Source organism: Poecilia formosa, unplaced genomic scaffold (genome assembly GCF_000485575.1).
Source record: "Poecilia formosa unplaced genomic scaffold, Poecilia_formosa-5.1.2 Scaffold55, whole genome shotgun sequence".
Lineage (NCBI taxonomy): Eukaryota > Metazoa > Chordata > Actinopteri > Cyprinodontiformes > Poeciliidae > Poecilia > Poecilia formosa.
The window spans coordinates 2,467,273-2,480,102 of record NW_006799994.1 but is presented as its reverse complement, the minus strand read 5'-3'; the positions used below and the strand labels follow the sequence as shown (position 1 = coordinate 2,480,102).

The following is a 12,830-nucleotide window of genomic DNA, read 5'->3' as shown; positions in this document are numbered from 1 at the left end:
CCATTCCCAGGGGAACTCACCTGTACTTTGACAGGTATAAACGTCAATTGTGGTGCTGTTGATGATGATTCTCTGTAAACAAATGACACTTATTTTTTATTTTTTGTGTTTGTGTCTGTCTGTCTAGGTATTTCACCTCAATAAAACTACTGGATAAATTGCTAGAAATGGGTCTGCCTGCAAGTGGAACATTGATGAAAAATAGACTCCCAAAGGATTGTAACATTACATCTGATAAAGAGTTGTTGAAACAAGGAAGAGGCTCCTCTGTAATGGTGACAAGGAAACATCCTGAGCTGGCTGTGACAAAATGGGTTGACAATAAACCTGTACTCATGGCATCAACAGTGCATGGAATAGAGCCCCAGGATACCCGGACCAGATGGTCACTGAAAGACAAAAGGCATGTTCAAGTGTCCAGACCTGCAGTGGTGGCAGAGTACAACACCAACATGGGTGGGGTTGATATGTGTGATAGAATGCTTAGTTTTTATAGAATGGCTAACCGCACAAGGAAGTGGACTGTACGCACAATCCTACACTTCTTCGATCTGGCTATCACCAACTCCTGGTTACAGTATAAGGAAGACAGCCAAGCTTTGGCACGACCTATGAAGAAAACTCTCCAATACCATGACTTCAAACTGCTCTTAGGTGAGGAACTGATTGCCCAGGGGCAGTCAGGCCAACCTAATCCAATTGAATCTGATGCGTCGAATGATGAGGAGTACGTTCCATCACAGAAGAGAAGGAGGCCCCAGCCAGATAAGGAAGTGAGAAAGTATGGAGCTGTCCATTTGCCACAGATGATGGACAATCCTAATAGTTCCAGGTGCAGAGCAGAAGGGTGCACTGGAAAAACCTACATAAAGTGCATCAAATGCAACATGTACCTCTGCATCTCAAAGAAGAAGAACTGCTTTATGGACTACCACAAACCAAAACAGAACTAACACACCTGATTAAACTACACTAATCAGCTTGCTTTTGATAAGCTGAATGAGGTCCCTGGAAATCTGAACCACTGGCTTGAATGGTGTAGCCATTTGAAATTTACAGTACTAAAGATTGTCAGAGTTCAGAGGTAAATGTATGCCTCGAAATGTGTTCATATTTGCCACAAGAGAGTCCCGATGTCCTCTCCAAAGGACATACTCTAAAAAATAAATAAAAACATGTTTTGAAATTTTTTCAATTGTAGTGATGTTTTTTCACACCAAAGAGTCATGTAGTGTAAAAAAAATTGAAATTCAAAAACTTTTTTTTCTCTGGGTCTCAGGAGGCTATAGAGGGTAAAACTCATGGTGGGTCTGGTGCAGAAAATCACCCCACAGCATGATGCTTCCACCTCAGCGTTCTCGGGCCTAGTTCACACAAAACCAGATATCTGGGAAAACAAAAACAATTTATTTGTTTTTGCATTTCGTTAACTTGAAAACGCTGTTTAATATCACCAAAAATTATTTTCTATATGAACTCAAAGTGGAGATTTGGAAAAATTCTGTATTTTGGATCTTTGACAAATAATACGCCAGTAAATCCACAGACTTGCTTTGGCATAATTCCCAATCAACATTTTGTGTTTTATTAAGATTATATCCTAATGCGCTGTTTAAACTTCTGTGTCTGTCCACATAAATGAGCCGCCATGTTTAGTTCCAAACAAAACGTTGTTGTTGTTTTGAAGCAATCTGATTGGCTGACAGTTTTTATCTTAGCGCTACACTGCCCCCTTTAGGTTGGCATGTTTAAAGCAACGCTCAGTGGTGTCTGGTTTTATGTGGGTGGAAACTTTTCTGAAACTAATCCCATGTGTAAGATATTTTTTTAAAATGTGGCTTAGAAATTTGCTTTGCAGAGCTTCTGGTCTCATTCAGTATCCAACATCTTCTCCTTCTGAGCTTCATTAAATATTTAGCTTATTACTTCTGCAGCTACAATCTTCCCTCTGGATGTAACCTGCACTTCAGCAGTCACCAGCACCAAACTAGATTTCTGAGATTGTAAGGATGTTTTTTTATGTTTTTTTCTTATTGTGCACAGAAGATGTTTTAGGTCAGAGGTTTTAGGGATTAACATACAAACAAAACTCTGAAATGTCAAAGTAAAGCGAACTACTTCCTGTTCTTCTGACTCAGAATGTGTTTTCAGACGATCTTGGGAAACCGGTAGAAGATTACATAGACGAGATTCACAAAGAAAGGCCTGAGCTCGTTAAAAGAGTCTGGCACACAAGTCAGATGGGTTTGTCCCAGCCCCGGATCACCGGCTGGCAGCATGCCACTAGAGACGTGGTGGCCATTTTAGATGCTCACATTGAAGCTACAAGAGGATGGTACGCACAAAACACAAAAGTCCAACATCTCCTCCTCCTGCTGAGCTGCTTAAATGTTTACCTTGTTATTTCCTCTGCAGGGCAGAACCTCTGCTGGCCCAGATCAAAACTGACAGAACTGTTGTCGTGTTGCCTGTGTTTGAAAAGCTCCACTTTGATGATCTGCATGTGGAAAGATGCATGTCGTTTGCTCAGGGCTTTGACTGGGCCCTGTGGTGCATGTATGAGTTCTTCAAACCGAACTGGAACGACGTGGATGAATCACAGCCTCAGAAGTAGGTTGGAAAAACAAAACCAGGGATTATTAGATTATTAGATTAACATAATCGACTATATTCTCATTGAATACTTTGTTCTGTACAAAGTTGAATGTGCTGACAACAAAATCACATAAAAATCATCAATGGAAATCAAATTTATTAACCAATGGAGGCCTGGATTTGGAGCCACACACAAAATTAAAGTGAAATGTTCCCTTTATTTTTTTGAGCAGTATATATCGGTGAAAATGAAATATTAAAGAGCCATGATCTTTGTTACTAATTTAAAAAAAATGTAACATTTTTAAATCATGTCCAAAATGTGAGAAAACACAAATAAAACACAAAGAACTTCAGACAGAAATTAGCCAAATGTAGCAAAGTGCTAATAAAGGTGTTTATCAGAATCTGAACTGACCGATCATCAAAACTTTGACTTTGTTGTTTTTATTGGTTCTAAGCTGTGAACTAAAGTTAGCTGTGCTAACGCTAAAGCACTAACCATAATCATTAGCTATGCTAATGCTAAAGCACTACACACACATCGCCCTCTACAGGGTCAGGTTTGTCATTTCCTCCAGGAAGCGATTCTTTAGAGCAGATCTTTCAGTTTGGTCATTATTGATATTTGCTAACTCTGTTGCTAATTTGGCTAACTGACCACAGTACGGCTCCAGCCAGGACATCAGGAGATTTTAAAATATCTACTGTGGAACTACAGCAATGCATTCTGGGTACAAAACAAACTTAACTTCCTGCACTTCATTATGGAGAACGTGAGGAGAGGAAACAGAACTGCTGCAAAAATAGTCTTCAAAATAAGAACATCAAAATTAATGTCTAAGTACTTGAAGAATTATTCACAGTAGATAACCAAAACTTACTAACAGGTATAAAACTTTATTCAATTGTAAGTTTTACAAGAACTAAAACATGCAGGATGCTGGCCCTCCAGGACCCACTTTGGACACTCCTGGTCTAGAGAGTCAAATAGTAAACGCATCAGATCAACACAGATCTGCTTTACTTTCAGCCTGTTCTTGTGCTGTTTATATTTCGCAGCAGGCCGGTTGTGGCCGGTTTTTCCTCAGACTGATCTTTCGTGCAGGAGTCCGTCTGTCATGGGAATCTTTGCAGCAGACCGAGGCTTTCTCAGAGAAATTGGCGGACTTGATGGAGGCGTGACAATTTACGGAGGGGAAAACGTGGAGCTCGGGATCCGCGTGAGTGTTGGCAACAATAAAAACAATGGCTGACTGGATCAGAGCTGAACTCTGACCCCTGTGTTGACCGCCCAGGCGTGGCTGTGTGGAGGAAGCGTGAAGGTCGTGCCTTGCTCCAGGGTCGCTCACATCGAGAGAGCGCACAAACCGTACGCACCGGATCTGAACCCGTCCATGCGGAGGAACGCGCTGAGGCTGGCAGACATTTGGTTGGACGAATACAAGAAAAACGTTTTTATTGCCTAGAACGTCCCTCTGAAGGTCAGTAAAGGTCAAATTCACTTCATTCTGGTAAATTAACAATATTACAGAAAAGAAAACAAAAATACTTCTAGAAACCCATAACTTACCAAAAACAAAAAATACTTTTCTTCCTTATTCATAGACAGGTACATGTACACACATTTATATTTAAATATGCAAATATTACATAGTTACACAAAACAGATGATACATTTTAAAGCTCTTTTAAATCTCTCCAAAAAAACACACATAATTTGAAATCGTCACTCAATTTATTCCACAGTTTCACTCCATTTACTGAAATTCATCTGGATTTTTCTGGACTTTTCTCTTTTAGATGTTCAAATGTGAACAAACCTCATAAATATATTTATTCTCTCAATTTAAATAATTTCTGAATTCCAGAAGGAAAATCTTTGTTCAGCGCTTTATACATTATTTCCAGTATTTGTATATGTACAATATCTCTACATTTTAAAGTATTAATTTAAGTTTATTAATTTGTTTGCAATATCAAACTTTATTAATGAGCATAATCGCTTTTTTTGTAGCTTAATATCTGAATAGTTCAGATAGGAAAAACAAACAAATTGCTTTATTTGTTTCTCCTCATATTTCTGAGCAATACGACAAATAGGCCATAAACAAAGAGGAATGAATATAAGTCTTTTTATTAAATCTTTTATTTTAAACAGTATTACAATTTTATTTCTAGTATGTTCAATTTGAGGCTTCCAGCTAAGTTGTCAATATGGGTGAAAGAGTAAAGCTTTATAATTTGGTCTTTTCATGGACGTGTCCCACTCCAGCTCACCTGGACACATCTGGACCAAGTTAATGATCTGAAACTCACCAGACGCCCTGCAGGGTTTCAAACCCCCAACTTACAGCAAACGCAATAATTATTGGAACTGAATTAAGTCAACATATTAATGTTGCTTTAGTTCTTATATAAACTATGTTCAACCTTTATCCTTTCAATATACACAGATCATGACGCCTTGCATCAGTTAATATGATAAAAACGTCATTTACAGCCAGGCTGGTTTACATCATGTGTAAATAGAGTCGGGTCACATCAGGTCACCAGGATCCAGCTGACCCCATGTGACGGACATGTGACCCCACATTCACCCCATAAGAGGCGTCACAGGTCTGCAAATGTGACGACAGTCATATATTTACCCAATAAAAAGACACATGAACAAGTTTTATCTGTCTGAAGTTAATCAGACCGAATGTCTCTTGTTTTCAGTCAGTTAGAATCACTGAAATTATTTCTCTGCTAAATGTCAGAAAATGTAGCGAGACATTTTTATTTATTTTTTTTTTTTTTTTTACTTTTTTCAAATTCAGAAATTTCAAATGGACTTTATGGTCATTTTGCTCTGACCATAGAGTTTTGCAAATTGGAATTAAAACCAATACATTTAGAAGAAACTCAAGTTTTTTGATAAAAGGTTTCAGCGTCAGGACCAGGTGGGGTTTTTAGTTAAAATGAGTGTTTTAAAAAAGCTCCAGTTGAAGTTTACACTGAAAGTTTTATCAAGATATTCAGTGGTACTAATGTGATAATGATAATAGTAACTACAATAAATATTAATTACTTATTTTTTAGGTAACAATAAGTAATTATTGCTCCACAAATGGAATTATTAATTCATTTTATGTAGTTAATTAAAATCAATTGATTTGTTTCAATCAATAAAGTACTTTTGAATTGAACTGAAATGCTAAATGTTTCTTTAGGACACCAGTCACACAAAGAGTCTCATTTTTTAACAAGAATGTAAATAAATGTGTTCAGAGAGTTTTACCTCTTATAATCTGAATTGAATTTTAACTCTAATCTTTAATTTGTGGATAAATAATAAACAGGAAAAAAGGCAAAATGCAGGAACATTAGCTTCACTGTAATGATTAAAATAATTATTCACCTGATTTAGTTTAATCTTTTAGCATGAATTTTGCCAAGTGTAAAACTTTAATGTGCAGCTGTTTGGTGTTTATTGTAAACAGGACCACGGTATCGATATCGGTGACGTTTCCAAGAGGAAAAAACTGAGGAAGCAGCTGAAATGCAAACCTTTCAGTTGGTACCTGGAGAATGTTTACCCGAGTCTGGAGCGATGGGATGACATCCTGGGCTACGGTGTGGTGAGAACCGTTTCAGGAGTTCAGCTACTTCACATTAATATGCTTTTAAAAATACATGAACAGGGTATCTGCAGCTTTACACAAGTACAATTTAAGACTTTTTAAGACCTTTTTTATACCAAAAAATGAGTTTTTACTGTAGAGTGCCTCAAGACAACATTTGTTGTGAATAGAAATTAACTGAATTAAAATTTTTGATCCCACCTTGAATTAAATATAAGACTGAAAAAAGCTATAAATGTTTGAGGGATCCTGTTGAAGTGTTTAACTGGCAGAACTTGGAAATAAATGTGGGAGCAGTATCTTGTTAAAATGAGAAAACATTCTCATTATAATGAGATTTAAATGCCATTAATTTATGAATCTCATTATTAAATCTTATTAAAACCACAATATCTTCTGTTTTAACTAAGAGAAGTCATAACAGTAAAACAGCAACTCCTCTTAGAAACAGTGAGAAGAAGTGTTAGAGAAAACCTTCATGCCTTTTTAACAAGTCGAGGAGAAACTTCCATTTGAACAAGTTTTATATTTTGTTTTAACATGAAAGTTTCTCATTATGAGATATAGAACTTCTTGTGAAAATGAGAAAATAACAAAATGCAAAACTTGTTATAATCAGTAGCAACAACAAACTTCTCGTCAGCTGGCAATTAATTAATATTTACCCATTATAGATATAGATCAAATACTATGTATTGATAACACTGCTAACATAGCCCTGCTAGCTAGCCTGGGAGCATTAGCCTCAGTCTCCACCGTCTCAAGCCACATCAGCATCCCCGACACAAAAAAAGCAAAATATATGAGATTAGCTAGTTCTACCACGACCAAATTTAAGACATAAACATTAAAAATAGTAATTAAATTATTACTTTTAAGTCCACTTAAACTTTTATTTTAATGATTTTAAGACATTTTAAGGCCTTAGTTTTAGATAAATGTACTCAGGATGTTCGGATGGTTCGGTGACCCGGATCTCTGCTCAGCTGCAGAACAGCCTGGTAAAGCAGCAGTGTGTGGATCAGGGAGACGTTCCTGGAAGCATCCCGGTCTTATACGAGTGCCACTCCGAGGAACCGCAGGTATCACACAGAATCATTAACACCAGCTCATACTGAATTAATACATAGTCCAAAACGTGAGCGTGTTTCCGTCCTGCAGAAATGTTTCTACAACACAGAGGGTGAAATCATCATCGGCGGCCTGAGATCCCATAAGTACAGCCGGAACCGCTGCCTGGTTACACATGAACTGGGACTTCAGGCAGGTGAGCTGGGAGCAACGGGAGCAATGGGAACAATGGGAACCATGGGAACCATAGGAGCAATGGGAACAATGGGAACCATGGGAAAAATGGGAACGAAGTGAGCAATGGGAGCAATGGGAACAATGGGAACAATGGGAACCATGGGAACCATAGGAGCAATGGGAGCAATGGGAACCATGGGAGCAATGGGAAGAATGGGAACCATGGGAACGAAGTGAGCAATGGGAACCATGGGAACAATCGGAACCATGGGAACAATGGGAATGAAGTGAGCAATGGGAACAATGGGAACCATGGGAACAATGGGAATGAAGTGAGCAATGGGAACAATGGGAACCATGGGAACAATGGGAATGAAGTGAGCAATGGGAACAATGGGAACCATGGGAGCAATGGGAATAATGGGAACTCTTTCTGTCTGTGATCTGAAATCATCTCACGAATGAAAACTGAAGTTTTTATCTTTGGACCTAAAGAGGAATCTAGCTCTACAGTCAACACACCGCTTCAGTTATTACATCTAGAAACTAGAGATCTTGATGACCTCTGACCTGAGCCTTCAGAGCCACAGAAAGGCAGTTATAAAGTCGGCCTTCTATCAACTGAATGTCCCAGCAACTTCTAGAGAAACTCATCTATGCATTTGTCTTCAGTTGATTTGATTACTGCAACAGTATCTGTGTTTCTGTTACAAATGTGTTCAAATCTGTTTCAATATTTTAGTAATGTCAAAAAAAGCAATTTTGCAGATGCAGTGTTTCCATTAAACAGGACATAAAATTAAAATCACATTTGAATAATAATAATAAATATCCGGCTTGTTCACACATTAAGATTTTAAAATAAAGGCAGCGACGGATGTAAACACATGAGCTATATTCATAATTCAGCTGTGGCGCCAGCGCTCACCGTCTATCAGCCAATCAGAGGAGGTGTTGGGGCAACAAGCCCCGCCTACTTGGTAGCAGTTACATATGCAGCGTTTTGGGGAACTTCTGCCATTTTACAGAAGAGTGATGGATTCCGCACGTTCTAAAGACTCACAACGTTTCATGAACTGATGCCGTGAGAGATCTGGTGGAGCCGGCTGCACATCAAATAAAAACAAAAACAAACCATCATCCTCCTCCACTTCCTGTCATTGTCTTTGTCGTTTCTGCCAGTAGTATCATCTGGCTGTTGATCACAATGCTTCCACTGCAGTTCAGAAAAATACATCTATTTGAAAAAATCCTTTATCCCATCTCACAAAGTTTTAATTAAAAAAATCATGAGATTTTTCAAAGTTTCCATTAAGTACATTTATTTTTGTAATTTCAATTTGTTAATGGAAACGCAGCTGCTGAGTTCCTTAGACTAAACCCTGAAACATGACAGAATGTAATGTCTGGTTTTCACCATCGTTGACTGTATGATGAAACGTGCTGTACTAATAAACTTGATTGATTATTGTTTGATCAAATCTTCACAGGGCCGAGAAATAAGGAACAAAGCTACGCAGCGATGTCTGGAGGTCGCTCCGGGAGAATACCTGGACTGCCAGCTGGTCATCCAGCGCTGCAGCGGCCAGAGCTGGACCATCCAGAACCGGGTCACCACCGCCTAGCGCCACTCAGCCGCAGCTGGGGCTCACTTCATAAAAAACGTTTGTGACGCAGCAGGAATCGGACAGGCGGCTTAATAAACGTTTATGATGCCTTTGGTTTGGTTTAGGAGGCAGCAGGAAACGGACAGACGATTCAGGACGTCAGATTTACTGCATCATCTACCTCCACCTGTAGCCAGAACCTAAATAAAGAGGCGAGTTGGACATCTGATCAGGATGTCTACCAGGGACACCAGAATGTCCCGGTGTGTCCTCTCTGGACGGATGAATGGTGTCTCTGGTGCTATAGTTTTATATTTGTGGTTTGTAACTGAGAAGTTAAAGTTGTAGAGAAAAATCCTAGAGGAGTTTTGTAACTGCAGATGTTTTTCAGTCTTTCCCAAATTCAAAACACTTCTTCTTCAAATTCTTCAGGAAAAGACACAAATTGTATTCTTTGAGTCACGCTCTCAGTTTTTCCCCAAATGGGGCAAAACAAATCCTCACGTCAGAAAAAAATTACTTGCAAATATTTGTTGTTGCTTTCTCTTGTGGAAGGAAGAAGATGGAAAGATTTGCTGTGTTTAGCAGCATCACTGCTAAACATAAATGTTATGAAAAGGTAATAAATGTTTGTTCCATAAAATGAAAGTGGTGTAATTTGATTTACATTGTGTGGACATCAAATAAAACTAAGTCAAATAAAACTACTGCTGCTAAATTAATTAAAATGAGTGAAACAAAGCAAAACTCAGTGATATTTTTCATTGGTTTTATTAAATACAGTTAAACTCCACTTATAAAAAATATCAAAGTCAGCATAATGAAATACTTTTATATTTATTTATACTGAACATATCTAAGTTTTGTGGGAATTGTTGACACTTACTAACTGTATTAAGTAAATTGAACCAGTAGTTTTTTGAGTGTAAAGGGATACGTCATAATTTTTAGCTTTTTATGAGTTAAAAACATAAACCTGAGTGACCTGCCTGAATGTTCAGGGGTATGAATACTTGTGGGACGAACCCGTCGCACCCTGTTGGTTTCTGCGTCATCCTGATTGTTGGAACTGGAGAACGTTCTGAGTTATGTTTGTGTGAAGTTGACCAGCAGGCTCCTGACGGTGGCCGAGACGTTTAATTATAACCTCTAGGCCACGCCCCATTTGAGCTGACGTCACTGTTGATTAGACACACCTGCGCGCCGCAGCGCATCACTGCCAAAGCAGCAGCGGGTACCTGCAGAACCTGTCGGTGCAGGAAGCTCGTAGGTTTTAGTCGGTACTGCAGGCTGGCTGCTTCCAGTCTCGCTTCGGTTCCATCATGAGAGCGGTGTCCTTCAAGCGGCCGGTGCTGATCGCGGGGTGCGTGGGGCTCCTGCTTTACCTGGGGATGTTCCTGCGGACCGGGCAGGAGGCCAGGGAGAGGACCGGGAGGCAGCTGGACCCGGACCCGGACCGGGCCGTCAGGAGCTTCTCCGACCTGGAGCGAAGCCTCAACAACCTCAGTGAGTTTCTGTCCATCCGCCGGGTTTCTCCTCACTGAGGCTGCGCACAACATTCAGTCCCAACTGATGACTGGACTTTTTACCTGATAAGGTGCTTAAAGAGGATTTCCAGGTTTTTATAAACGTCCCGTCTCTTAGCAAAAATTACTTAAAAGCACAACTTGGGTATTTTTGATCTAATTTCTAAAACTGGACTGAAATCAACAGGCATGTGTCCTAAAAAAAAAAGACACAACTTTTTCTAAACCTTTAAATAAAAATGATAAATAAATCAGAAGTATCCAGAGAAGTATGGCATCTTTAATACAAATAATTTACTTAAATGAGCTCCTATCTTGCTGCAAAGTTATTCGTAGTTTTATTTTATTTCAAGTAATATTTGAACTAGAAACTAAACATAGTAAAATTAAATGTTTTGTGTTGTGAAATCTAAATATTTTATGCTAAACATAAGGCCCTGTACTGAAGTTTACGTTTAGAAACTTTATTTTATGTACTTTAAGAACAGCTTAGTGAAATATATTGTAAAGAAAAGTCAAAGACTAAAATCATTAATAGATTTGTGCTTTGGCTTATTGTTTTGCTTATTTTCTATTACAAAGTAAAACTTTGTAAACCTTGATCTTGTAAAGTGAAGTCGTCAAAATAAAAATGTTTTTTAATACACATTTGTTTGTGGTATTTCCTCTTTTCTAAACGTATAAGATTGAATACAAAGAAGTCATAAAAGTAAGAGAGCACTCACGCAATGCTTTTATTTTTAAAAAACCTTTAATTAATTTAAAAATGTTCCTATTTAGTCCGAAGAAGCATTAAGGTAGCATACCTTCCTGGTTTTTTGTTTCATCCAACTTGTTTCTTTTTTTTGAGTGTGTAAAATTTTAGAAAATGTTTGTTTTACTACGCTAAAATAGGTTTTTAGAAAACGACTTTGTTTTAGATTGATTTCAGTCCAGTTTTATACTTCGACCCAGTGCTGAGTCTTCTCTTATAAAAGTCAAAAATATATTATTTTAACTCCGGACTGGCGTTGAAATTCAACCCGGGACTTTGATGAAAAGTGGAATCACAATTTACAGGAAAAAAAAAAATTCTACAATAAAAACGACTTTCTATGTATTTAATGGAAAAATAAATAAAATGAGTCCACAGAACTTTACCAAAGTCTAACCTTCCTCGCTCGTCACGGCGGCACCCTTATCCTTTCACGCTTGGTTGTTTGTCACCCTCTTCACTTTAACCTCCTGATACCAGGAAAAAAATATTGTCCAATCACCATTTTTTAAAAATCCCACATTCTTTGTAAGGTAATAAAAGGTTTTATGCACTTACTTTGTCTCTTCCCATAAAATGTGTTATTACTGATAAACACCATTTTTATGAATTAGAAAAAGGTACGTACAAAAGTCCCACCCCTTCATATGTGGTATCATTGAAAAGCCCTAAATGTCCTCTCCAGATACCAAAAGGAATTAATTCAGTAGAATGCAGGGGGTGGGAGATATTCAACTTTAGAATCAGGGCCGTGCAGAGACCACTAAAGGGGCAGGTGCTCAAAAAAGAAAAAAGGGCCCATCTTACCCCATTCTAGGACAGAATATTAACAAACAGCTTTCAGAGTTTAATAAACAATGATAAATTACAAAATTGTGAAATATACAATCAAAGCTAAGGAAAATCTCTATACAGAGCATACAACTATGCATATGTAAGATATTTTATTAGTAATTTCTTTCTGCAGGTCTATTTTGTTATAGGAATGTTTTGCAATATTCAAACCCACAATTCAGCAAGATATGTAAATCAGAGCTGGTGGTTTAGCTCTGATTTACATATTTTGTCTTTACAGAATTACACTATTAAAAATATAAACAAGGGCACAATGCAACCTTTTAGTGGACCGTAATCTATAAAAAAAAAGAGCTGCCCGTTTGCTGCAGTGGAGATGAAGATGGTCTATTCAGGAAAGCAGAGCTGCATCAAACTTTAAGGTGGAACTGCAGAAAAAAAGAAAAAAACAAAAGCAAAAATTGCCCAAAAGGGCCCTTTGGGGCAAGGGGCAAAAAGGGAAGGGGTTCAAGCACCCCCAGGTACCCCCTCTGCACGTGCCTGTTTAGAAATGTCCTCCACAAAGGACAAAAATGAACTACTGGTAGTCAGGAGGATACCAAAACATCTGAGTCAACGTTTTGAACTGACAGCTGGTCAGCCTCTGGGCCGGCCAGCATGTCAGACACTGTTGATGTAT

At 38.3% G+C, this 12,830-nt stretch overlaps 1 protein-coding gene, 1 long non-coding RNA gene and 1 pseudogene across 2 annotated transcripts in view; all 3 read left to right on the top strand.

Moving 5' to 3' along the window:
* Nucleotides 1–1,190, top strand: LOC107836381 (uncharacterized). The gene is made up of 2 exons (XR_001662264.1): nt 1–34; nt 128–1,190. It is a non-coding gene; the product is annotated as an uncharacterized LOC107836381 (long non-coding RNA).
* LOC103138902 (probable polypeptide N-acetylgalactosaminyltransferase 8) overlaps nt 1–9,094 on the top strand; it is an 11,424-nt pseudogene extending 2,330 nt beyond the window's left edge.
* A 1,185-nt stretch (nt 9,095–10,279) lies between these two features.
* Nucleotides 10,280–12,830, top strand: part of LOC103138882 (probable polypeptide N-acetylgalactosaminyltransferase 8) — a 20,666-nt gene continuing 18,115 nt past the window's right edge. The window contains exon 1 of the mRNA XM_007553256.2: nt 10,280–10,582. Coding sequence (XP_007553318.1) covers nt 10,399–10,582 — 184 coding nt within the window. The 5' untranslated portion in view covers nt 10,280–10,398. The remainder of the gene's footprint in view (nt 10,583–12,830) is intronic.